The 25085-nt window shown below is 45.4% G+C and overlaps 1 protein-coding gene across 1 annotated transcript; it reads right to left on the reverse strand.

The window, feature by feature from the left end:
• Positions 1-15629: 15629 nt before the first annotated feature.
• Positions 15630-16987, reverse strand: LOC127312422 (probable xyloglucan endotransglucosylase/hydrolase protein 23). The gene is made up of 3 exons (XM_051342958.2): positions 16608-16987; positions 16311-16504; positions 15630-16208 (listed from the first exon to the last, which is right to left on the reverse strand). Exons 1-3 carry the CDS (start codon positions 16872-16874, stop codon positions 15794-15796), a joined length of 876 nt encoding a protein of 291 aa, XP_051198918.1. The 5' UTR covers positions 16875-16987; the 3' UTR covers positions 15630-15793.
• Between the last annotated feature and the right edge of the window lie 8098 nt (positions 16988-25085).

A 25085-nucleotide genomic window follows, 5' to 3' on the forward strand; every position in this document is an offset into this window, starting at 1 on the left:
TCACATTATCCAAGACATTTTACCAATTACTACATGTAGCATTTCCCGTTCCAACCATATAAAAATTTAACGAAGCAGTTTCAACCTTCGCCATGAAAATTAAAAGCTAAAAACACATGTGTTCATATGAACCAGCGGAGCGTGTCTCTCTCCCACACAAGCATTTATTCAAACAAAAACAAAAACAAAAGCATACATACGCTCCAAGTAAAGTACATAAGATGTGACCGAATAAAAATATAGTTTCAAGAGAAGGAACCTGATAATTTGTCGATGAAGAAGGGGATGCCTTGGGCATCCCCAAGCTTAGATGCTTGAGTCTTCTTGAAATATGCAGGGATGAACCACCGGGGCATCTCCAAGCTTAGACCTTTCACTCTTCTTGATCATAGTATATCATCCTCCTCTCTTGACCCTTGAAAACTTCCTTCACACCAAACTTCTCATAAACTTCATTAGAGGGTTAGTGCATAATCAAAAACTCACATGTTCAGAGGTGACACAATCATTCTTAACACTTCTGGACATTGCTCAAAGCTACTGGAAGTCAATGGAACAAAGAAATCCATCCCACATAGCAAAAGAAGCAATGCGAAATAAAAGGCAGAATCTGTCAAAACAGAACAGTCCGTAAAGACGAATTTTATTGAGGCACCAGACTTACTCAGATGAAAATGCTCAAATTGAATGAAAGTTGTGTACATATCTGAGGATCACTCACGTAAATTGGCATAATTTTCTGAGTTACCTACAGAGAATTTTGCCCAGATTCGTGACAGCAAAGAAATCTGTTTCTGCGCAGTAATCCAAATCTAGTATGAACCTTACCATCAACGACTTTACTTGGCACAACAAAACACAAAACTAAGATAAGGAGAGGTTGCTACAGTAGTAAACAACTTCCAAGACACAAATATAAAACAAAATACTGTAGCAAAATAACACATGGGTTATCTCCCAAGAAGTTCTTTCTTTATAGCCATTAAGATGGGCTCAGCAGTTTTAATGATGCACTCATAAGAAATAGTAGTTGAAGCGAAAGAGAGCATCCAGAGGCAAATTCAAAACACATTTAAGTCTAACATGCTTCCTATGCATAGGAATCTTGTAAATAAACAAGTTCATGAAGAGCAAAGTAACAAGCATAGGAAGATAAAACAAGTATAGCTTCAAAAATTTCAGCACATAGAGAGGTGTTTTAGTAACATGAAAATTTCTATAACCATATTTTCCTCTCTCATAATAACTTTCAGTAGCATCATGAGCAAACTCAACAATATAACTATCACATAAAGCATTCTTATCATGAGTCTCATGCATAAAATTATTACTCTCCACATAAGCATAGTCAATTTTATTAGTAAAAGCGGGAGCAAATTCAACAAAGTAGCTACCATTATTATTCTCATCATCAAATATAGGAGGCATATTGTAATCATAATTAAATTTATCGTCCATAACAGGTGGAACCAAAAGACTACTATCATTATAATCATCATAAATAGGAGGTAAAGTATCATCAAAGTAAATTTTCTCCTCAATGCTCGGGGGACTAAAAAGATCATGCTCATCAAAACCAGCTTCCCCAAGCTTAGAATTTTCCATATCATTAGCAATAATAGTGTTCAATGTTTTCATGCTAATATGTTCCATGGGTTTTTTAATTTTCGGATCAAAACATCCATGTCTTAAATCAGGAAATAGAATAAGAAGCTCATTGTTGTCCATTATGACTTACTAGTGTAAACAAGAAACAAAAAGATGCAATTGCAGGATCTAAAGGAAATAGCTTCAAGCACACACACAATGGCGCCAGAAAAGTACTGTTACCTGGAACCGGAGTATGAGTGCCTTTTACCTTTCCTCCCCGGCAACGGCGGCAGAAAATAGCTTGATGTCTACGCCCCCTCCTTTTCCTGTAGACAGTGTTGGGCCTCCAAGAGCAGAGGTTTGTAGAACAGCAGCAAGTTTTCCCTTAAGTGGATCACCCAAGGTTTATCGAACTCAGGGAGGAAGAGGTCAAATATATCCCTCTCATGCAACCCTGTAACCACAAAGCAAGAAGTCTCTTGTGTTCCCAACACACCTAATAGGTGCACTAGTTCGGCGAAGAGATAGTGAAATACAGGTGGTATGAATAAGTATATGAGCAGTAGTAACAAAGGCCGTAAAAGTGCTTGCTGGCGTGTAGTAAGTAAACATGCAGTAAAACAGTAAACAAGCGGAGATTGCAGTATTTGGGAACAAGGCCTAGGGATTATACTTTCACTAGTGGACACTCTCAACATCGATCACATAATAAAACCACTCTACACTCTATTGTTGGATGATGAACACCAATTGCGTAGGGCTACAACAGCACCTCAATGCCGGAGTTAACAAGCTCCACAATATTCGATATTCATGTTTAAATAACCTTAGAGTGCATGATAGATCAACACAACTATACCAAGTACTAACATAGCATGCACACTGTCACCTTCATACTATGAGAGGAGGAATAGATCACATTAATACCATCATAGTAATAGTTAACTTCATAATCTACAAGAGATCATAATCATAGCTTACGCCAAGTACTAACACGGATGCACACACTGTCACCATTATACCGTGCAGGAGGAATAAAACTACTTTAATAACATCACTAGAGTAGCATGCAGATAAATTGTGATACAAAACACATTGCAATCATAAAGAGATATAAATAAGCACTTCACTATGCCATTCATAACAGTGAATAAGTATTCTGTGAAATATATCCTAAGAGACCCACACGGTGCACACACTGTCACCTTTACACACGTGGGACAAGGAGTCTCCGGAGATCACATAAGTAAAATTCACTTGACTAGCATAACGACATCTAGATTACAATCATCATCATATGAATCTCAATCATGTAAGGCAGCTCATGAGATCATTTTATTGAAGTACATAGAGAGAGAGATGAACCACATAGCTACCGGTACAGCCCCGAGCCTCGATGGAGAACTACTCCCTCCTCATGGGAGACAGCAGCGTTGATGAAGATGGCGGTGAAGATGGCAGTGGTGTCGATGGAGAAGCCTTCCGGGGGCACTTCCCCGTCCCAGCGGCGTGCCGGAACAGAGACTCCTGTCCCCCAGATCTTGGCTTCGCGATGGCGGCGGCTCTGGATGGTTTCTCGTACCGTGGCTTTTCCGTATCGAGGTTTTAGGTCGAGGGGGCTTAAATAGGCGAAGAGGCGGCGTCAGAAGGTCAACAAGGCGACGACACCATAAGGCGGCGCGGCCAGGGCCTGGGCCGCGCCGGCCTATCATCTGGGGCCCCTGTGGCCCCCCTCTGGCGGCTCTCGGGTGTTCTGGATGCTTCCGGGGATTCTAAGATGCTGGGCGTTGATTTCGTCCGATTCCGAGAATATTTCCTTACTAGGATTTCTGAAACCAAAAACAGCAGAAAACAGCAACTGGCCCTTCGGCATCTCGTCAATAGGTTAGTTCCGGAAAATGCATAATAATGACATAAAGTATGCATAAAACATGTAGATATCATCAATAATGTGGCATGGAACATAAGAAATTATCGATACGTCGGAGATGTATCAACCACATACCACGGTACGAGTAAAGAGTACTTGTCAGGAGACGAGGTTGAACAAGGTATAGAGTGATACCGATGATCAAACCTCGGACAAGTAAAATATCGCGTGACAAAGGGAATTGGTATCATATGTGAATGGTTCATTCGCTCACTAAAGTCATCGTTGAATATGTGGGAGCCATTATGGATCTCCAGATCCCGCTATTGGTTATTGGTCAGAGAGAAGTCTCAACCATGTCTACATAGTTCGCGAACCGTAGGGTGACACACTTAAGGTTTGATGTCGTTTAAGTAGATATGGAATATGGAATGGAGTTCGAAGTTTTGTTCGGAGTCTCGGATGGGAACCAGGACATCACGAGGAGGTCCGGAATGGTCCGGAGAATAAGATTCATATATAGGAAGTCATATTCCAAGTTTGGAAATGATCCGGTGCATTTATGGCAGGTTCTAGAAGGTTCTAGAAAAGTCCGGAAGAAATCAACATGGAAAGTGGAGTCCCGGAGGGACTCCACCTTGCATGGCCGGCCAAACCCTAAGGGGTGGAGTCCCAGGTAGACTCCACCATAGGTGGCCGGCCACCCCACCTAAGGAAAAGGTGGGAGTCCCACCTTGGGTAGGACTCCCTCCTTGAGTAGGTTTCCCACCTATGGGAGTTTTTAGTGTTGGGGTCTTATTCGAAGACTTGGACTACAACTCTTGGGGCTTCCACCTATATAATGAGGGACAAGGGGAGGGTGGCCGGCCACTCTTGACTCAGCCTTGGCCGCACCCCTTTGAGGGCCGGCGCCCAAGCCCCCTCTCCCCAAACCCTAGCTACCTCTCCTCCACCACCTCTCCCGCACATGCTTAGCGAAGCTCCGCCGGAGATCTCCATCGACACCGCCACCACGCCGTCGTGCTGCCGGGATTCCGAGGAGGATCTACTACTTCCGCTGCCCGCTGGAACGGGGAGAAGGACGTCGTCATCAACACCGAACGTGTGACCGAGTACGGAGGTGCTGCCAGATTGTGGCACCTCAAGATCTTCTACGCGCTTTTGAAAGCGGCAAGTGATCGTCTACCGTAGCAACGAGAGCCTCCTCTTGTAGGCTTTGGAAATCTTCAAGGGTTAGTCTCGTTCATCCCCTCGTTGCTCCCATCTTCTAGATTGCATCTTGGCTTGGATTGCGTTCTCGCGGTAGGAAATTTTTTGTTTTCTATGCTACGAATCCCTACAGTGGTATCAGAGCCAGGTCTATGCATAGATGGTTGCACGAGTAGAACACAATTGTTTTGTGGGCGTTGATGCTTATGTTGTCTTTAGTTCGAGTACTTTGCATCTTTGTGGCATGGTGGGATGAAGCGGCTCGTGCTAACTTTACATGATCGCGTTCATGAGACTTGCTCCACGTTCGACATGCAACTTGTATTGCATAAGTGGCTTTGCGGGTGTCTGTCTCTCCCACCATAGTGAAGATTCAATTTACTCTTTCTATTGACAACACTAGTATCACTGTTGTGGTTCATGTTCGTAGGTAGATTAGATCTTACTTGAAAACCCTAAACCACGTAAAATATGCAAACCAAATTTGAGACGTCTAACTTGTTTTTGCAGGGTTTGGTGATGTGATATAGCCATGATGTGATAATGAATATGTATGAGATGATCATTATTGTATTGTGGCAACCGGCAGGAGCCTTATGGTTGTCTTTAAATTTCATGTTGAGTAGTATTTCAAAGTAGTTGTAATAGTTGCTACATGAGGTGAACAACCATGAAGACGGCGCCATGGACCTTGACGCTACGCCGACGATGATGGAGATCATGCCCGTTGATGATGGAGATCATGTCCGTGCTTTGGAGATGAAGATCGAAGGCGCAAAGACTAAAGGGCCATATCATATCACATATGAATTGCATGTGATGTTAATCCTTTATGCATCTTATTTTGCTTAGATCGCGTCGGTAGCATTATAAATGATCCCTCACATTAATATCAAGATAATAAAGTGTTCTCCCCTCGTATGCACCGTTGCAACAGTTCGTCATTTCGAAACATCTCGTGATGATCGGATGTGATAGACTCAACGTTCACAAACAACGGGTGTAAGCCATGTTGCACACGCGGAATACTTGGGTTTGCTTGACGAGCCTAGCATGTACAGACATGGCCTCGGGACAACGGAAACCGAAAGGTTGAACACGAGTCATATGGATGATATGATCAACATGTTGATGTTCACCATTGAAGCTACATCATCTCACGTGATGATCGGTTTTGGTGTAGTGGATTTGAATTGTGTATCACTTAACAACTATGAGGGATGTTGTATTAAGTGGGAGTTCATTAGTAATTAGATTAAAACATGAACTAATTATCATAAACATAGTCTGAGTAGTATTTTGAATTAATTTTGTAGTATTGGCATCCGTATTCTACCATGCGCTAGTCTTGTAATTGAGATAAAAATACTGTTAAAATCTGACAAGAAACTTTACGGACTGGTACCGTATTGTTAAAGTATCAAGAAGTAATTAAGTCCTATTGCAAGCTTTTAGTAAACCTCACATTTTTGATTCAAAGAACTATGGTTTCAATTAGTACCTAAAGTTATCTTGTCTCCGTGAAACTTGAAGTTCAAATCTGTTTGAAAAGTAAGGAGCTGAAAATTTAGTTTTCAGAAATAATCAAGGTATGAGATATATGAGATATCTAAGACCTTATTGCAAGATGATAGAATATATTTTGGTGAGACTACATAAACTCATAAGTTTTATGGGAATGTACGAAGATTGAAGACGCAAGGCGTCCCAATCCTCCAACTATTGGGGCACTAACAATATTCGCATATCCATGAAGTAATCGTCCTTAGTATGCACCATTGCTATGACTCGTAGTTTCGAAGCATCACGTGATGATCGGGTGTTATAGATTCTACATGTGCATACAATGGGTGCAAGCCAGATTTGCACATGCAAATACTGAGGTTAAACTTCACGAGCCTAGCATGTACAGACATGGTTTCGAAAAGTCGTCATGAATTGATGGATAAAATTATGAGTGAAATTGTTCATCATATTATAAAGTTACTAATAGTGAAATCTGGAACACTTGTCATATGATGATCAACTTCAAAGTAAGAACCTCAAGGTTATTGGTATTTGACCAACAAACCTAGAAGTTATTGAAGGTGAAGTATTTTGTGAGAATGAGGAAAACTAAAAGAAAAACTACAAAAGATATTTTGGCAGAAAGAAAAAAAAGACTAGAAAGTCTAGCTCAGGTGTATATAAATGATATACATGTTATGGATGTATTCCTCGTTTGGTCACACAATAAAATTCTTGGGTATTTGTACCATATTGGTTGGTATGAAGTGTCATACAAAACAACGCAATACAAGAATACAATGGCCTAAGTGACTGACAAGGAATATGATAGGAATGCACATCTGGAACAAAAATAAAGTGTTATTATGTTCATCGTTGGCATTCTATCTAGCCCTTAGAATTTATAATAAAGAACTTAATAATTGTTATTTTGTTCCGGTCAAATGAAAACAATGAGTTGTTCAAATTATGACATTACTCCATGTACGATGGATAAGTTATTATAAATCTTAATGGTGAAACACACACACATACTACTGACGCTAAAATGCCATAAGGCAAATGATTTGAATTCCACTTATTTGTGGAACTGCCATTTAGGTCATATTGAAAAGGAACGCATGAAGAAACTCCATGCAAATGGATTATTGGAGTCATTTCATTTTTGAATCATTTGGCGCTTGCAAATCTCTTCTAAAAGGAATGACTGAAATACCGTTCATAGCCAAGTTTTGAACGGGCAACTAACTTAGTGGAAACATACATGATGATGTATATGGTTCACAAGGCATAGTTGTGTGCGGGAGATTCTTCTACTTCATGAAAACTTCCAACAATGAATTGAGTATATATATATGGATATATTCGATAAAGAAGAAGTTTGAAACATTTGAATAGATTCAAATAAATTTCAGCATGAAGTGGAAATCATCGTAATAGAAAAGTCAAATATTTATGATTGGATCATAATGGAAATATTTGAATTACTAGTTTTAGCGAACATCTAAGAGAGTTCTGAAATTGTTCTACAACTCACATTTCTTGAAGTATCATAGTGGTGATGAAGTATCCAAGAGATGCATCCAAACCTTGTTGGGTCAATGATGAAATAAAATATTGATGCCATTATATTTTTGTGGATTATGCTTTAGAGACTACCGCTTTTACACTAAATAGAGCATCATCATGATCCGTTGAAATGACACCGTACAAGTTATGGCATGGGTATAAACCCTAATAGTCCTTTCTTTAAATTTTGGTCTAAGAGTTTACAACCAAAAACGGATGAATGTCTTTGTTGGTTATCCCAAAGAATTGATTGGGAATTTTTTCCACTATGAAGTAAAAGACAAAAGTGTTTTGTTAATGTTACTTGCTTATTTCCAAAGAAATTGTTTTCTAGCGAAGTTTTTGAGTGGGAGGACAACAGAACTTAATAAGGTTTATGAACCTGAGCATAATGATCAGAGTAGCGCAGCATCGGAAATGGTTCCGGAAGCGGCCACGACGATCATGGCTTCCATGACTACAAAAGTGTTTTAGCCATGGAGATCGAAGTACTTATTGAACCTTGTAGGTGTGGTTTACTTTGTGATCAAATAAATGATTTGTGGACAAAGGATTGATTTTGAACAATGATAAACCAACTACAAACAAAGAAGTTATGATGGGCCCTGACTCCGTTAAAATGGCTATACGCCATGAAATCCAATATAGATGAATACTTGTTGAAAGTAAATGGATCTATAAAATTGATGAAGCTTGACTTGTCGAAAAGTTGTTTACGACAAAGTTCAAAGAGTTGACTACGATAAGATTAGATCTTCTGTAGCAATGCTTATAGTCTATGTGAATTATTCTAGTAATCACTACATATTTCTTTATAAGATATGCTAGTAGGATGGCAAAATACATTACTTATCAAAAGTGTGTATTAAAGGTGTATACAAGATACAACCAAGAGTTTTGCTAGTCCGTAGAATACTAGATAGGTATACGAACTTCAATTGGATGAAGTAAGTATCACGGAGTTGGAATCTTCATCGGATGAAATAGTCAAAAGAGTTTTTGATTAGAGACGATGAAGAGACTTGCATTTGCAGAAAATTAAGTGGGAGCGCTAAGACATATTTATAATACTTATGTAGATGACATATAGTTGGTTATAAATGATGTAATTATATACTTGATTAAAAGGTTTCATTGAGAAACTAACTTCAATGAAAGGATATGGACTGAAACAAATTTAGTGTCAAGATCTATGAAGATAGATTGAAACACATAATAAGTTTAAGTCAAAGTACATAAAATAGATATTGAAGCAGTTCAATATAGAAATATTAAGAAAATGTTCTTGTCATGTGAAGGTTTAACAAGACTTAAGTGTATCTGACACTCGATGAGTAAAAACACATGAGTGATTATAGATCACGAATAATATGTACACAATCAGATGTCCTGTAAAAGTGTTATGAGCATGTACCAGAATGATTCATATGATGATCATTGAAAAACAGTAAGAATATTCTTGAGTACTTAAGAAGAACCAAGGATATATATGTATAGTTTTGTATGGAGAAATGACAAACAAATCGCTGTAAGGTGTTGCACTGATAGTTGTTTTGTCACATATGAAAATAAAATTTCAATCTCAAATTAGACTAAGTGTTGTTTTAAAAGGTAGCACAATGAGCTAGAAGTTGTCTATGCTAGATTTAGAAGAGTTCTAAATATTGTGACGGATTCTACAAAAGAAGGCAGACTATGTCATTGTTTTAACAATGACAAAGGATGTTAAGTCAAAAGGTTCTTTGAGAACTTGGTGTAGTTCCGACAGAGTCAGAACGTTGAAGCTATATTGTGTATGACAATATTAGTGACATATTTCATACCGCGGAATTAAGGTTCCACCAGAAGACCAAACATATTTAATGCCGACTCATTTGGAAATGAGTGATGCATTGAGACGCAAATGAATTACAAAATACATACGTTTCTGAGCATGTCAGATCCGTTAACTAAAACCTCTCCCGTGAGCAAAACATGATAAAGCACTGGAAGGCCAAGGTGTTATATCTTTACAAATGTAAACTAGATTATTGACTCTAGTGCAAGTGGGAGACTGTTGGAGATATGCCCAAGAGGCAATAATAAAATGGTTATTATAATATATCTTTGAGTTTATGATAATGTTTACATACCATGCTATAATTGTATTAACCGAAACATTGATACATGTGTGTTATGTGAACAACAAGGAGTCCCTAGTAAGCCTCTTGTATAACTAGCTTGTTGATTAATAGATGATCATCGTTTCATGATCATGAACATTGGATGTTATTAATAACAAGGTTATGTCATTATGTGAATGATATAATGGACACACCCAAATAATTGTAGCATAAGATCACGTCATTAAGTTATTTGCTATAAGCTTTCGATACATAGTTACCTAGTCCTTATGACCATGAGATCATGTAAATCACTTATACCGGAAAGGTACTTTGATTACATCAAACGCCACTGCGTAAATGGGTGGTTATAAAGGTGGGATTAAGTATCCGGAAAGTATAAGTTGAGGCATATGGATCAACAGTGGGATTTTTCCATCCCGATGATGGATAGATATACTCTGGGCCCTCTCGGTGGAATGTCGTCTAATGTCTTGCAAGCATATGAATAAGTTCATAAGAGACCACATACCACGGTACGAGTAAAGAGTACTTGTCAGGAGACGAGGTTGAACAAGGTATAGAGTGATACCGATGATCAAACCTCGGACAAGTAAAATATCGCGTGACAAAGGGAATTGGTATCGTATGTGAATGGTTCATTCGATCACTAAAGTCATCGTTGAATATGTGGGAGCCATTATGGATCTCCAGATCCCGCTATTGATTATTGGTCAGAGAGAAGTCTCAACCATGTCTACATAGTTCGCGAACCGTAGGGTGACACACTTAAGGTTTGATGTCGTTTAAGTAGATATGGAATATGGAATGGAGTTCGAAGCTTTGTTTGGAGTCTCGGATGGGATCCAGGACATCACGAGGAGGTCCAGAATGGTCCGGAGAATAAGATTCATATATAGGAAGTCATATTCCAAGTTTGGAAATGATCCGGTGCATTTATGGCAGGTTCTAGAAGGTTCTAGAAAAGTCCGGAAGAAATCAACATGGAAAGTGGAGTCCCGGAGGGACTCCACCTTGCATGGCCGGCCAAACCCTAAGGGGTGGAGTCCCAGGTGGACTCCACCATAGGTGGCCGGCCATCCCACCTAAGGAAAAGGTGGGAGTCCCCACCTATGGGAGTTTTTAGTGTTGGGGTCTTATTCGAAGACTTGGACTACAACTCTTGGGGCTTCCACCTATATAATGAGGGACAAAGGGAGGGTGGCCGGCCACTCTTGGCTCAGCCTTGGCCGCACCCCTTTGAGGGCCGGCGCCCAAGCCCCCTCTCCCCAAACCCTAGCTACCTCTCCTCCACCACCTCTCCCGCATATGCTTAGCGAAGCTCCGCCGGAGATCTCCATCTACACCGCCACCACGCCGTCATGCTGTCGGGATTCCGAGGAGGATCTACTACTTCCGCTGCCCGCTGGAACGGGGAGAAGGACGTCGTCATCAACACCGAACGTGTGACCGAGTACGGAGGTGCTGCCAGATTGTGGCACCGTCAAGATCTTCTACGCGCTTTTGAAAGCGGCAAGTGATCGTCTACCGCAGCAACGAGAGCCTCCTCTTGTAGGCTTTGGAAATCTTCAAGGGTTAGTCTCGTTCATCCCCTCGTTGCTCCCATCTTCTAGATTGCATCTTGGCTTGGATTGCGTTCTCGCGGTAGGAAATTTTTTGTTTTCTATGCTACGAATCCCTACATGCATATCCTTATTGCTTCTTGGTGTTTCTCGGTGTGAGGTTCTTGAGCTTGTTGCTAGCTTTACAACAAGCCCAAGTTCATCGAAAACGGAGTTCGCATGCATCTTCTATTGCATTTTCGAGGTTGGGTGATTTTACCGGTTATTCATGATATAAGTATCTATCTTTTATATTCATGATAAAATCCCCTCCTACAGATTCTTGAGTTTTCACTTTCTATGGGATAGCATTTGTTGTTATCTTCCAAACAAAATTGGTTTCATTCGAATCGGAGTTCGGGAGCATTTGTTATTAAAGAAAAAAGGAAAAAGGGGAAAAGAATAAAAATAAAAATAAAAGAAAAAGGGGGCCAGCCGACCGGCCGGCCAGACCGGACCAGCCACCGGCCCACCCGGTCCGCGCCGGGGTTGGCACTGGTGCCTGCCGGGTCGGGTCCAGTGGCCTCTGGCCCATGACCGGCCCGCCCGGCGCGCCCCCGGCCCGACCGGTTTCCTCGGCCGGGGCCGCCTCACCGCCGCTCAGCCCACGCGGCCTGCCCCGCCCGCGCATGGCCTGGGCTATCCGCCGCCCAGGGCGGCGCGCCGCCCCATCCGGTTGCTGGGCCGGCCCGACCGGACGCCCAGCCAGCCTCCTCAGCAGCAGTTCCGGTCAGCCGGCCTGGCAGCCGGCTGGGCCACTTTTCTGGCCCGTTTTTCCTGCGATTTTCACATTTCTTTTTCCCCAACGGTTATATTTGCTCCCTAGCTATAAATAGCCCTTCTTCCACCTTGAGCAAGTTAGTTCTTCCCATTCTCTCTCCTCCATTGTTGCCTTTGAAGAACTTACTCTCTCTCTTGTCACCCCCCATGATTCTTGCTCATTCTTGAGGGATATAAGAGAGGAGATCTAGATCTACACTTCCACCAATCCATTTCTCCTCTAAGTGAGGGGAACTCTTGGGATCTAGATCTTGGAGTCTTTTGTTGACTTTTCCCATTGTTCTTCATCTCCACTCTCATCCTAGCATTTGTTGTTTGGGTGGGATTTGAGTGTGAAGGACTTGAACACCTCTCGTGTTCTTGCTATGCATCATTGCATAGTGTTGAGCTCTCCACCATGATTAGTTCGAGTGAGAGACCGTGAGCTTGTTACTCTTGGAGGGAGACCTCCTAGTTGGCTTGGTTGGTGCCCCGGTGATCTCTTCGTGGAAGATTGTGAAGGGGCCCGGGCTTCTCCTTCGTGGAGCTTGTGAAGTGGTTGTGGAGTTTGCCATCTCCGGAGCGGAGGAAAAGCTAACCATAAGGAAAGAGCCATTATCCTTCGTGGGTGTGGTTCGGAGAATAGGGTGAGCCTTCGTGGTGCGGGGAATCCTTCGTGGGACCTCCACTCCTCCAAACGTGACGTACCTTCTTGCAAAGGAAGGGAACACGGGAATACATCCTCGTCTCCGCGTGTCTCGGTTATTTCTATACCCGAGCTCTCTTTCCTTGTGATAGCCATCGTGCTTGAAGTACATATATCTTGCTATCACTTGTGCTACATATATCTTGTGCCTATCTTGCTTAGCTCTAGTTGCTATTGTTACACTTAGTTGAGCTTACCATATTTAGGGTTTGCGCTTGTAAACTAAACGTTAGTTTAATTCCGCATTCTTACAAGACAAATCTGCAAGAGTTTTTAATTGCCTATTCACCCCCCCCCCCCCCCCCCCCCCTCTAGGCGACATCTCGATCTTTCACCATGAAGCCTTGTCTAAGGGCACATAGGGATGAGACCGTCCCCCTCCCCTAGGACCGCACATGTTAGACCAATACGTGTTGTACGGCTACCACCCTTTCCCGATGCCTTCGATTTGCCAACCAGAAGTAAGGAGCACGAGTATGGAGTAATCCACAATTGTTCTTCACATCCATCTTCGTTGCGTTACTCATGTGACGAGTATGGAGTAATCCATCCCTTGGACTAGGATTTGTAGAGGCAACCTTGTAGCAATTTTCTCAATGTGTTTCACAGTGTCGTGGCAGTGCCGTCGGCGTACATTCAAACCTAGGCTGGCGGCACTGTCGTCGGTGTATAAGTCGACTGGGACGCCCTCCTGGATCGCGTGGCAGGCTAGGCTGACGGCAAGGCCATCGGCTACTTCCTAACGGCTGCCAAGTCCTGGCAAGTGACAGGATAGCTGCGCCGACGGGAAGAAACGCCGACGGGAAGTTTTGAGTCGCTGGTCCTTGCAACAATCTCCCCAAGGATTGCTGGTACGTGCAATTTCCTCCACCGGGGAGGACGGGTAGGCCCGCGCGGTAGACTTTACTTGACCGCGTCCGTTTGCGTCGGGCCGCGGACACGAAATTGGCATTCGGTGCACGATTGATCGTTTGCGTCTGGGGTGCCCAGCAGCCCGACGCATTTCACTATTCCCAAACAAAAATTTATTGATAAAAATATTTACATGGCGTGAAAAATAAAAAAACATGAAAATATAAAAAGGCCATGGCCTAAACCCTAGCGTACTCCCCGCTGTCGTTGGGCACCTGGTCAGATCGATGAGGTCCGGGATCCCCCATGTCGAGTTGGGAACCAGCGGAGCAAAGGCCGGTGGAGGTGGAGCGGCGCTAGTGCTCACGAGGGCAGAGGCGGCGCAGGAGGTGGCATCGAGGCCAACAGTGCCAGGTTTAAGGCCTCTTCCTCAGACAGGCCTGCCGACATGTGCTCGACAGCGTACCGGGGCATAATCTGCGGCGGCTGCGGCATCTCCGATACGAGGATGCCTAGCCTCGTCACCTCCTCCTCGTTAGTTCCTTCAGCAGCTCGATTTTCCTGCCCTCCTGCTATGCCATCTGGATTTCATGGAAGACGCTGGCAACGAAGTCCTCGGAGTCGTCCCGCGTTTCGTGGGGCGCCAGAGGCGATGGAGGTGGCAGTGTACGTGGCAATTGTCGCCGCGTACATGGAGGCGGGCCCAAGTTGTAGTCCTTATCGCCGAGGAATCCCGCCTTCCGCGCTTGTCGAGCACTATGTGCCGACGGTAGTAGGTGTCCCAAATGAGGGAGTCGACGGCGATGTAGGAGTCAACGCGGAGGTCCGATAGGAGAATGGCACGCCTGCGGCGGATCTCTTCACACCGCTCCGGGGAAGAATGGGGAACTGGGGGTGGGCACCCGCGCCGTGTAGAGACGCCACCCCCCAGGCAGGTGCACGTCGGTCTAGCCCTCGCACGATTGTCAGTTGTCGTAGAGCACCCAAGCGATGGGGGTAAGAAGGGGGGCCTTGATCCGTGGTTTGCCCTCATTCGCTGCCTGCGATGAGGACGCCTCCTCGTCGTTTCTCTTCTTCCCCCTGGTGTTGCGGCGACACGCTGTGGCTGTCGGCGTGGTGGGTGCAAGAGGGGCCGGAAATAGATCAATAGGGCCATGGAGGTGTGGGCGATGGTAGAATGTTGTCGGTGCCCTTTCAAAGATGGGTGCGGGACACGAAACCACATGCCACTACACAGAAGGCCAACCGCCTTCCGTAAGACATTACGTCGTGGTCGCTAAAGACGATGCGTGATATTGGTGGCGAAGGCTGCACCACGCGCAAGTGGTACAGCCGGATGGCGAAGGCTGCAAAAGACGATGCATGATATTGATGGCGAAGGCTGCACCACGCGCAAGTGGTACAGCCGAAGCGCCCGCAAATTTGAGGCACATTTGTGTTATTCCGAAAACTGGTATATTTGCGTCAGACCGCTAGACAAGTGCCTGAACCTATTTTTCGACCGTGCTCATAAATACCGTTCTTCGAGATGCACGTACTCAGGGATAAACTTGAGGTGAAAACCCAGCGTTGCCAAGGTTCGCTTTATCTAATGCTGAATTAGAAATACCTAATTTTTTGGTACTTCAAGAGTAATACGAATGTTTGTCCTCCTCCGAGTATGAATTGTGTTCCTTGCACATGCCTTTCCCCATTTAAAATAGATATTGTTAACCGGATAAGGTTTTTCTGCCACAGCGGTCCAGATCTATGTCCTAGCGTGTGCCCAATTTGGCTGCCTTGTGGCCGGTTGCTCCTCAGCCCCGCACATAGAACGTACGATAAAGAACACATCGACTCAGGACTCTAGAAGGAACTCACTAATATAGAACTTGATTACATCGAAGGACCCCGTATTACAAAAAGAAATGAAAGAATGCGATATGCATACTAGTAGTACACCATTTACACCATGATGATCGCTTGCGACACACTGTCGGCCATGACGGGCCAAGCCATGCCATCCTCATCACTTGGACCTGAGACGGATCTTGCACTCTGCGGGGAGTCCCTCTGCGATGCGCTTGGGGTCAGTGCAGTAGTTGTAGATCATGAACTTCCTCTGGACCCAGCGCATGCGGCGGTAGCTCATGTCGCTGAGCTCCTGGTTCCACCAGCTGCTAGCTGTGCCGGAGGCGTCCATGGTGCCGGCGGGGCATCGCTGCGCGCCGCCGGACATGACGCATGCGTCGGCGCTGAATCCGCGGAAGGACGCGACGAAGGGTGCGTGGGACCAGTCCGTCTTGACGCGGCCGCCCTGCGTGGCCCAGTCGTCGGCGTTCCAGAGGCTGGCGTAGAGGCGCATGGGCTGGTTCTTGGGGAAGGACACCCCCCGCGCCTCGTGGTTCTTGAAGTCCCTGATCGGCGTGCCGTCCACCGCGAAGCTGCAGCACGAGGAAGGGGAAACATTTTCCGTCAGCGACAACTCAAACACCATGGGGCTCTGTCTCCCAAGAAGAAAAATGCAAAGATTGAAGAGGACTCACATGACGTGCTGCGGGTTCCATACGATGGAGTAGGTGTGGAAGGCCTTGGTGGGGTCGAACCAGAGCCTGAACTGCTGCTCCCGCTTGCCCTCCCCCTTGGCGAAGACGTTGGTGTGCAGCGTGTAGGGTTCGCCGGTGACGTTGCCCAGGAACTCGAAGTCGATCTCGTCGTGCGCCGACCCCTGGGACGACAGCTGCACGTACATCCAGAGAAAACAAGCATCAGCTTCACATTCAGCCACTCGACTCTGAAATGCACATTGAAATGTAATGGGGAATGAATGGAAGGTGACGTACGTAGAAGGTGGTGACAGTTCCGGCGGAGTTGCCGGGGACGAGCTTGATCTGCATGTCGATCTTGCCGAAGAGGTACTCGGCCTTGGACTGGAAGCCTGAGCCGGAGGTCCTGTCGAGGGTGAGGTCGAGCCCGCGGCCGCCGTCGACCACCTTGCCGCGGCCGTCGCCCCAGGTCATCTCGGCGTCCTGGAGGAAGTTGCCGGCCTGCGCCACCGCGGCCAGGCATGCCATTGCGGCGAGAACGCCGAGCGCGACTGCCGTCTTCATCGCGCAACGATCTTGCTCACGAGCTGATTTCTTGCTGCTCAGTGGAGTGGAGTGTGGGGAGCTGAGTGAGCTCGAGTGCTTGCTTGGAGGCGAGCTGGATGGATTGGGATGGTTGATGGATTGGGCACTGGGGGTTGGCCGTATTTATACGGGCGAGGGAGGTAGCGTGACAGGCTGGTGGTGGTAGAAGTAAGTGGCGTCCAACGGGCAAGTGCCGTGCCGGCTGGCTGGCTTGGCAGGCGCGTCGGGCGAAGTAAATGCGGCGCGGGGTGGATTTGGGTCTCGTCGCGCGACAGCTGGGCTGGAGGCACCCTGGATCCAGCCATGCCCTAGCGGCTAGCGCACGTACGTAGGCTACGCGCCGGGGAAGGACACGGGTGGGCCCGCGCGGTAGACTTTACTTGACCGCGTCCATCCCGGCAGCGGCATCCGGGAAAAGCGGGGCAAGTGGTAGATGCGACCGGGTAGATGGGGCGTGGGTTGGGAAGCGCGCAGCTTTTGCTGGCCACTCCTCGGGCACGGGCCGAGTGGGCAGCGGTATCGCTCAACTTTACAGTTCACCGACGGCTAGATCGGCAGCTCCGCCAGCTCGTGCGGCCTGCCTGCGCGATGCCCGATCTGATCCGGCCGTGGCATGGCATGTGCGGGCAGGTCTGGGATGCGGGGAAGGTTCGCTCGGTTTCCCCATGGACGAAGGAACGACGCGGCAGCCTGGCCGACCTTCCGTCTAGGGTACTGTAAGAATGTTTTGCTTTGATCCATCGGCGGAGCACCAACGCGGCTGCCTGGCCCCTGGTGTTCGACCAAACCACGATCTGAATATCAAACTCGATGCAAGGTGTCTAGGGTTCTAGGTAAGGATTGTGAGAGAGGGGAGGGGATTCAAGGAGAGAGACGTCGATACAGGTTACACATTGCACACCTACTAGGTCACTCGCAGGTGGATGCTCAGTAACAACATTTCGTTTCTCGGGCACATGCTCTTCGACCAGCCTATGCATATCATCGGCTGGGCTTCCGACCTCTGTCACTCTGACGCGCTTGCGGTCCGTCCAGAGCGACACCACCGGCAGGATTGCATCTAGTCGAGGTAGAGGTAGGCTTGGCGGTACTAGCGTCATGGGTCGTACAAGAATCCATGGATGTGGTCTAACTAACTGACTTGCGAGAATACACTTTTCTGATGCCTCCTGTTTCTATTGGAGTTCACACCGTCAAATTGTTCATATCACACAATGTTTCCATTTTCGTATCTCTCTACTTCTCTTGTTTTATAGTGGTGATGAGAACTATGTTGATCACTCTTCGCGTTGGCGTATTACACACCTATAGATGAATATATATATGCGGTGCGCCGCCAAGTCAAACATATATATGTAGCATTCTAGCTCATGATTCAAAGCATTATTAGTTTACCAGCTACCAAAGGATCTCTATAACTTAGTTGCTTCTATTCATTGGAAATATTCATAGCTTGATTGGTTGAATGTGTACCACACTATTAATTGTATATTATACTCACAGAGTCTATTAATATAAGAGCATAAATTACATGGGCAGTTCATGCTTTAGAACTTTGTCGAGTAATATGTTTATACATATAAAGACTAAGCATTCAAGAATAATATTATCATACTTTTCTTGCAAAACTAGCACAGTGGCCCTCGCGAATGCTTTAGAACCTTGTCGAGTAATAGGTTCGCTCGGTTTCCCCATGGACGAAGGAACGACGCGGCAGGCTGGCCGACCTTCCGCCTAGGGCACTGTCAGAATGTTTGCTTCGCTACATGGGCGGAGAACCAACGCGGCTGCCTGACTTGCCCGGCGGCCGGCCTTCTGTGGCATTGCAGATTCCACACCTAGTTCATAGGACTTGCATGTATTTTTAGGTCATCAATTTTATCAACATAATACAAAATATATATTATCAATTTATATCATTAGAAAGCTTAGATGTTTTACTTTCTAATGATATAATTTTTATATTATACAATTGATATTATGTTGGTCAAATAGTCAACCTAGAGATATGTGCAAACCCTATGAACCAGGACGGAGGGAGTACTGTGGGTTAATCACGGTGAGTAAAAAAGGATTTTAGGACAGATGTCGTAACTCCATTCGACCCACTCGCTGTTGAATTAACTATGGGTTAATCACGAGACGATTTAAATTGTCCTATTTTATTAGTTTGTGCCGCATCTAACAGGCGAGGATTAACTATGGTCATTTCAAAACTAGAAGCGGTATTTATACCGAATTCTAGGATGATACTCCGTTTTTGGTTAGGAAAATACGCACTTGGTCACCAGTACCCATCTTTATTACTCCCTCGTACTCATTTTATGTTCAGCATAATTTTTCGTGCAAGTTAAAATGTGCGAATTTTGATAAAAAGCTATAGATAATAATACAAAGATCTACCATAATTATATAAAAATGTATTTCATAACAATTCTAAAATTATTTTTTTGTTATATATGTTTATATTTTATCAATATAGATGATTAAATTTTACGAAGTTTGACTTTGACCAAACCTTATATGCAACAAATTTTGAGCCGGATGGAGTAAAACATTGTACACTGGTTAGATATTCCGGTTGCAAATGTAATACGTTTAAGTTGCTATGAATGTAAGTTTCATGCGAGCTTTAACCGGTAATAAGTCGTTAGCATGGCTCCACTTATGCCAAAGATTATTGATGGTACAATTATCTAGCAACCCTAATAAATTCACTTGGAAACTCATAACCTCACGTGTTTTCACAGTTAAGTGTTCGTATGAAGACCTAATGAATGGACATAATATATTTTCTCAGAAATATCATTAGAAGTTTAAAATCCCATTAAAGATAAAGATATTTATGTGGTTACTCCACATAAAGTTCTACCAACAAAGGATAACTTGGCTAGGGGAAATTGGAATGGGTGCACAAAATGTTGCTTTTGTGATTCAGTGGAAAACCTTGAGCATTTGTTGCAATATGAATTTGGTCAAATTTGGTAGCGTGATCATCCTAACCTGCACAAAAATTTCTGTTATGACCACACTACGATCTCAATATCAAATTTGATACAAGGAGTCTAGGGTTCTAGGCAGGGATTGAGAGAGAGAAGGATGGGATTCAAGGAGATAGATGTCGATACAGGTTACACATTCCACAGCTAGGTCACTCGCAGGTGCATGCTCAGGAACATTTCACTTCCAGGCTAGATGCTCTTGGGCCAGCTTATGCATATTACGGGTTGGGCTTCCGACCTCTTTCATTCTGACGCGCTTGCGGCCCACCTAGAGCGACACCGCCGAATGATTTGGTTCTAGTTGAGGTAGCGGTAGGCTTGGCGGTAGTAGCGTTATGGGTCGTTAGATCCTACCTGGCTGTGGTATAACAAACTGACTTGCGAGAATACAATTTTCTGATGCCTCCTGTTTCTATTGGAGTTCGCAACTCCACATTGTTCATATAACTCAATGTTTCCATTTTGTATGTCTCTACTTCTCTTGTTTTATATTGGTGATGAGAAATGTGTAGTTCATTCTTCGCGTTGGCGTATTACACACCTAGAGATGAATATATATATGCGGTGCCCCATCAAGTCAAATATATGAAGCATTCTAGCTCATGATTCAAACCATTATTAGTTTACCAGCTGCCAAAGGATCTCTATAACTTAGTTCCTTCTATTTGTTGGAAAAAATCATAGCTTGGTTGGTTGAATGTACTACAACGTTAATTGTATATTCTACGCACTAAGTCTATTAATAGCAGATGATTTTCTATTGACACGACACGATTATTGATAGCGGCTTTTAAGCACATGTATATAAAAGTTGTGTGGTTTCGGCATTTAAAAATGTCAGGTAATTCTATGTTTCACTAGTGGAAAACAGGCCTAATGTCGCGGGTCATATGACCCTTTTGTCGCGGGCGGCAAGCCGCGACAAGGGAGGCGCGACAAAAGGTCCCCCTTTTGTCGCGGGTCGCTTACGACCCGCGACATAAGGTCCACCACGTGGCAGCCGCGGGGCGCGCAGGGGACAGGCTACCACCCGCGACAAAAGGCCCTCTACGTGGCGGGCGCACAACGCTGCTGCTTTAGGGTTTGAGAGGTGCAGCACCCCCCCCCCCCGCCACCGACCGCCTGTTATTTCATTTTTTTCATTCGAAAATAAAAGTTGGATATATTTGTACGCTACTAGAAGTGGTACACGTTCATTCATTATATATATATATATATATAGATCGATCAAACAAATATTGGAAGCAAAAGTCGATTCCCCTTACATGTATATTCCCCTTACATATATATATACATTTAGCTCACGATCGACAAGCGGTACCAACGACCGTCTATTTGGAGGTAGAGCATCTATTTGGACTAAACAAGCCCCATTTGTTGTTTAGTACTTCTCTAACCAAAAGTCCCGCCAGTTCCTCCGCAATTCCTAGTAGGTGTTCCTTTGGTTGGAGTCTGTCCCGCATGTAGTCGACCTATATACGAAAATGAGATGAGTATGACTATATCAATCTTGATAACGAAATATTGACGATAATAAATAAAGTTGTGAGTGTTATTGCTTACGTTGAATTTATTGTTGTTCTGCCTCTCAGTGGTTAACATGCGAATGGACTCGCAAACGTAGTATCCACATAGATTCGTCCCTTATGGCTGCTGAGGGCACGGTACAGGAGTAAATGTTAGCTTCTCTGCTCAGGTACTCTGCTTATGATGGTTCTTGAAAGCTGTCCAAGCCCTGCCAGGCAAAAGAATGATTGAATGAGTGGATAATTAATTGATATCTCACGAAAGATATAGCGCGGCGATGAAGGAAATTACACTTGGAGCAACTTCTGCAAGTCGCGGAACCCGTCCACGCCTCTACTCAGTGGGTCTCTTACTTCAACTATTCCCTTATCAGCTTTAATGTCTAGTAGAATCCAGTGGAAGCTGCACATGTTATGTATATACGTCAGGAATTACACTTAACATCGAGTAAGAAAAATTGGATGTGCATAAAAGATCATTAAGACTCTCACTCGTAGTTGTAAGGAAACAATATTGAATCACAGAAATATTGCTCCCCCAAAAACCTTAGTAGGTTTCCCCCCGTCTCTTCGCGGTTATGCTTTACCGTTTGAACATGTATTTTATCTGGGTCCATAAACCCAATATTGATAATATTATTACTTTTGCATTCACTGATCTTCAGTCTGCATAATAGAGAACACATAAGATATAATGAGTATATGCAATGAGAACGAACATGAACTGAATGAAAATGAACTTCTATGTAGTTAACAACTTACAAGCAATAGCAACTCATGAGAGATTTGTCGAGGGCTTCTAAATTGAATAACTGCCAGAGTTCATTCATCTCAATATGGATCTCCTCCTTTCGGTAGTAATATTCCCATGGTATAGTCACCACGATGAACCTTATGTTCTCCTTGCATGCATCAAGGTACCACTGATGCAAATTCCGCATATGTGTTGGCAGTTTATGCAGCTGCTCTGTGCTAACCAAGTCGGCCCCGTAGACAAATTTAGGAGCTATATCAGCAGTGGGTAGTGCAGCATCTGCTGCAGACAGCAATTCCTCCACGGTAACGTCACAGGCAGCCGCTAGCTTTGCAGCTTCTTCCATATCGAAACCACCCTGTTCCTGGTACAGCTTGGGAACATTAAACACTTTGAGTGCTGGGATCGATTGTTTGGGCTGATCTCCGAGGAGGGGAAGTTCCTTTCTTTTTTTTCCTTTTGTCGTTTGCTTGGCCTTGAGGGGTGCAGTTGTTGATGATTTGCTCGTGGTAGCAATATCCTTCTTCTTAGCCTTGTCATCCTTCTTCTTAGCATTTTCATTCTCCCTCTTGTCATCAATTACCCTCGCAAGGTGGCGTGTATAGTCATCCTTCTTCTCGTGTAAGTCATATTGCGATGGTGTGTTCAGAAAAGAAGTAGCATATGCTATTTGCTTCTCGGTGTATGGCTCTGGCGCTGGAGGTTTTGGCTTATGGAAATGATCATAGTTGTGTTTCGCAATGGCCGCATTTTCCTCGACAGTAAGATCCCAAGGACGGGGGGGAGGAACCTTTGGTACTTTTGGGAGGGGCGACATCTTGCGGATAGGACTCTTGAAACGCTTCCGGTAGGGTGCATTCCGAGTCTTAGTGGGCGGAGGCGGCGGCGCTGGAGATGGAGATGGACTACAGATATCGTGGTCGACGTCGTACCCATGGGGTGATGGTGGCGACATGTGATCAGTAGACGGGTTTTTGCGAGGGGGGGAGGGGGTCGGTGTCGGTTGTTTGGCGCCACTAGGGTTTTTGCGAGGGGGGAGGGGTGGAGGAGTCGTCTACTAGGGTTTGGCGTCGGTTCCGAAAGTTACGAAACTGAATATCTTAAAACTAATTACTAAACAAAAACATAAACTAATTAACTAAATTATATAAAAAAATTCAATTCTAAAACAAAATACCCAACTAATTAACTATATATACTAAAATACCTAACTAATTAATTAACCAACTACAAATACCTAACTAATTAAACTTAACTATATATATAATAAAATACCTAACTAATTAACTAAGTAGAAATACTAATAACTAGTTACATAAAAAATACCTAACTAATTAACTAAGTAGCAAAAATTAAACTAATAACTAGTTACATAAAAAACTAAAAAATAAAGGGCCGGCGTGTCGGCTACCTTCTCGTGGCGGCGCCCGCAGAGGGAGGCTGCCGAGGGAGATGGCGCGGGCAGAGGCCAGCGTGCGGCGGCGCGGCAGAGGCCGATGCGGCGGCGCGGCGGAGCGCGCGGCAGATCGAGGCCGGCGGCGCGGCGGAGCGGCAGAGGCCGGCGGCGCGGCAGAGGCCGATGGGGAAGGTGGCTGCGGCGGCGGCCGAGGCGCAGAGGTGGCGGGGCAGCGCCGGAGGAGCTCGAGGCGGCGACGGCGGCGGCGGCGGAAATTTTGGCAGCCCGGCGGCGCAAAAATCCTAAGTGAATGGCCTCGGGTGTCGCGGTGGGAGCTCCGCCCGCGGCGGTAGGTATTTATACCTACCCCTTTTGTCGCGGAGTGGTGGCACGACCCGCGATAAAAGGCCCCCTTTTATCGCGGCCTTTTATCGCGGGTCGTGCCACCACCCGACATAAAAGGGGGGGCCTTTTATCGCGGGCCATGGCTCGACCCGCGACAAAAGGGGGTAGGAGCTGATCCGTGGCACAGCCCATCCAACGGCTCTGGCCGTTTGAATCCAACGGCCTAGAGCCGTTGGATGGGTTGTGCCACGGATCAGCTCATCTCCCCCTCTTCACCCCTTTTCTTTTTTCTATTTTAAATTAATAAAACTATTATTTCAATAACTTTTGAATGGTAACTCAAATACAAATGTTTTATATATGAATATTGATCAGAAAAAGCTAATGAACATGAATATGCCATCCATATACCTATTTGCATCTCGCATCATATGAAACGGATAGTCGTGTATGTTTCACCCCTGTGCACCGCCGCCGTGCCACTCGTGTCGCGTCCCCGTGCCATGTGTCGCCACCGCTTCCACGTGCCTCGCCCCGCCGACGCCGGCGTGCGACGTGTAGCCACCGCTTACACGTGCCATGCCCCACGTGCGCTATATAGAGCGACGAGTGCGGGCGCAACCACACGTCGCCGGCACCCCTCTCCCTCTCCGCTCATTCATCTCCGGGATGCCTCCATGTCGTCGAGGGGCGTCCGGTTTCCGTGGCGTTCGAGTGCGTCCGAGCGGTAGGTTCACCGCCGAGATACGCGCCGGTGGCTTCCGCCTCACCCTCGGCACGTACAACACGCCGGAGCTAGCGGCGCGCGCTTGCGACGCGGCGGCGTGGCGCTTTCGGCGGCCAGGGCACAACTTGAACTTCCCGGATGTTGAATCGCTAGAATGCGGGAATGCGGGAAGAAAATAGGCGGGAACGAAGTGGCGCGCGAAACTTTCATCCCGGGTGGAGGCTCAAACCGGGACAAAAGACTGGGGGAGGCTTATCTACGAGGGCTTTATCAGAGGGGATGATGTGCGGGTAACCTTTTGTCACGGTTGGTGGCTGCAACCGGGACTAAAGCTGTCGGCAGGATAAGGATGTGTCGGTAACCTTTTGTCACGGTTGGTGGCTGCAACCGGGACTAAAGCTGTGTTATCACCAGATTTTGGTCAAATCAGGAGGTGGGCC

Source organism: Lolium perenne, chromosome 7, assembly GCF_019359855.2.
Source record: "Lolium perenne isolate Kyuss_39 chromosome 7, Kyuss_2.0, whole genome shotgun sequence".
NCBI classification, from domain to species: domain Eukaryota; kingdom Viridiplantae; phylum Streptophyta; class Magnoliopsida; order Poales; family Poaceae; genus Lolium; species Lolium perenne.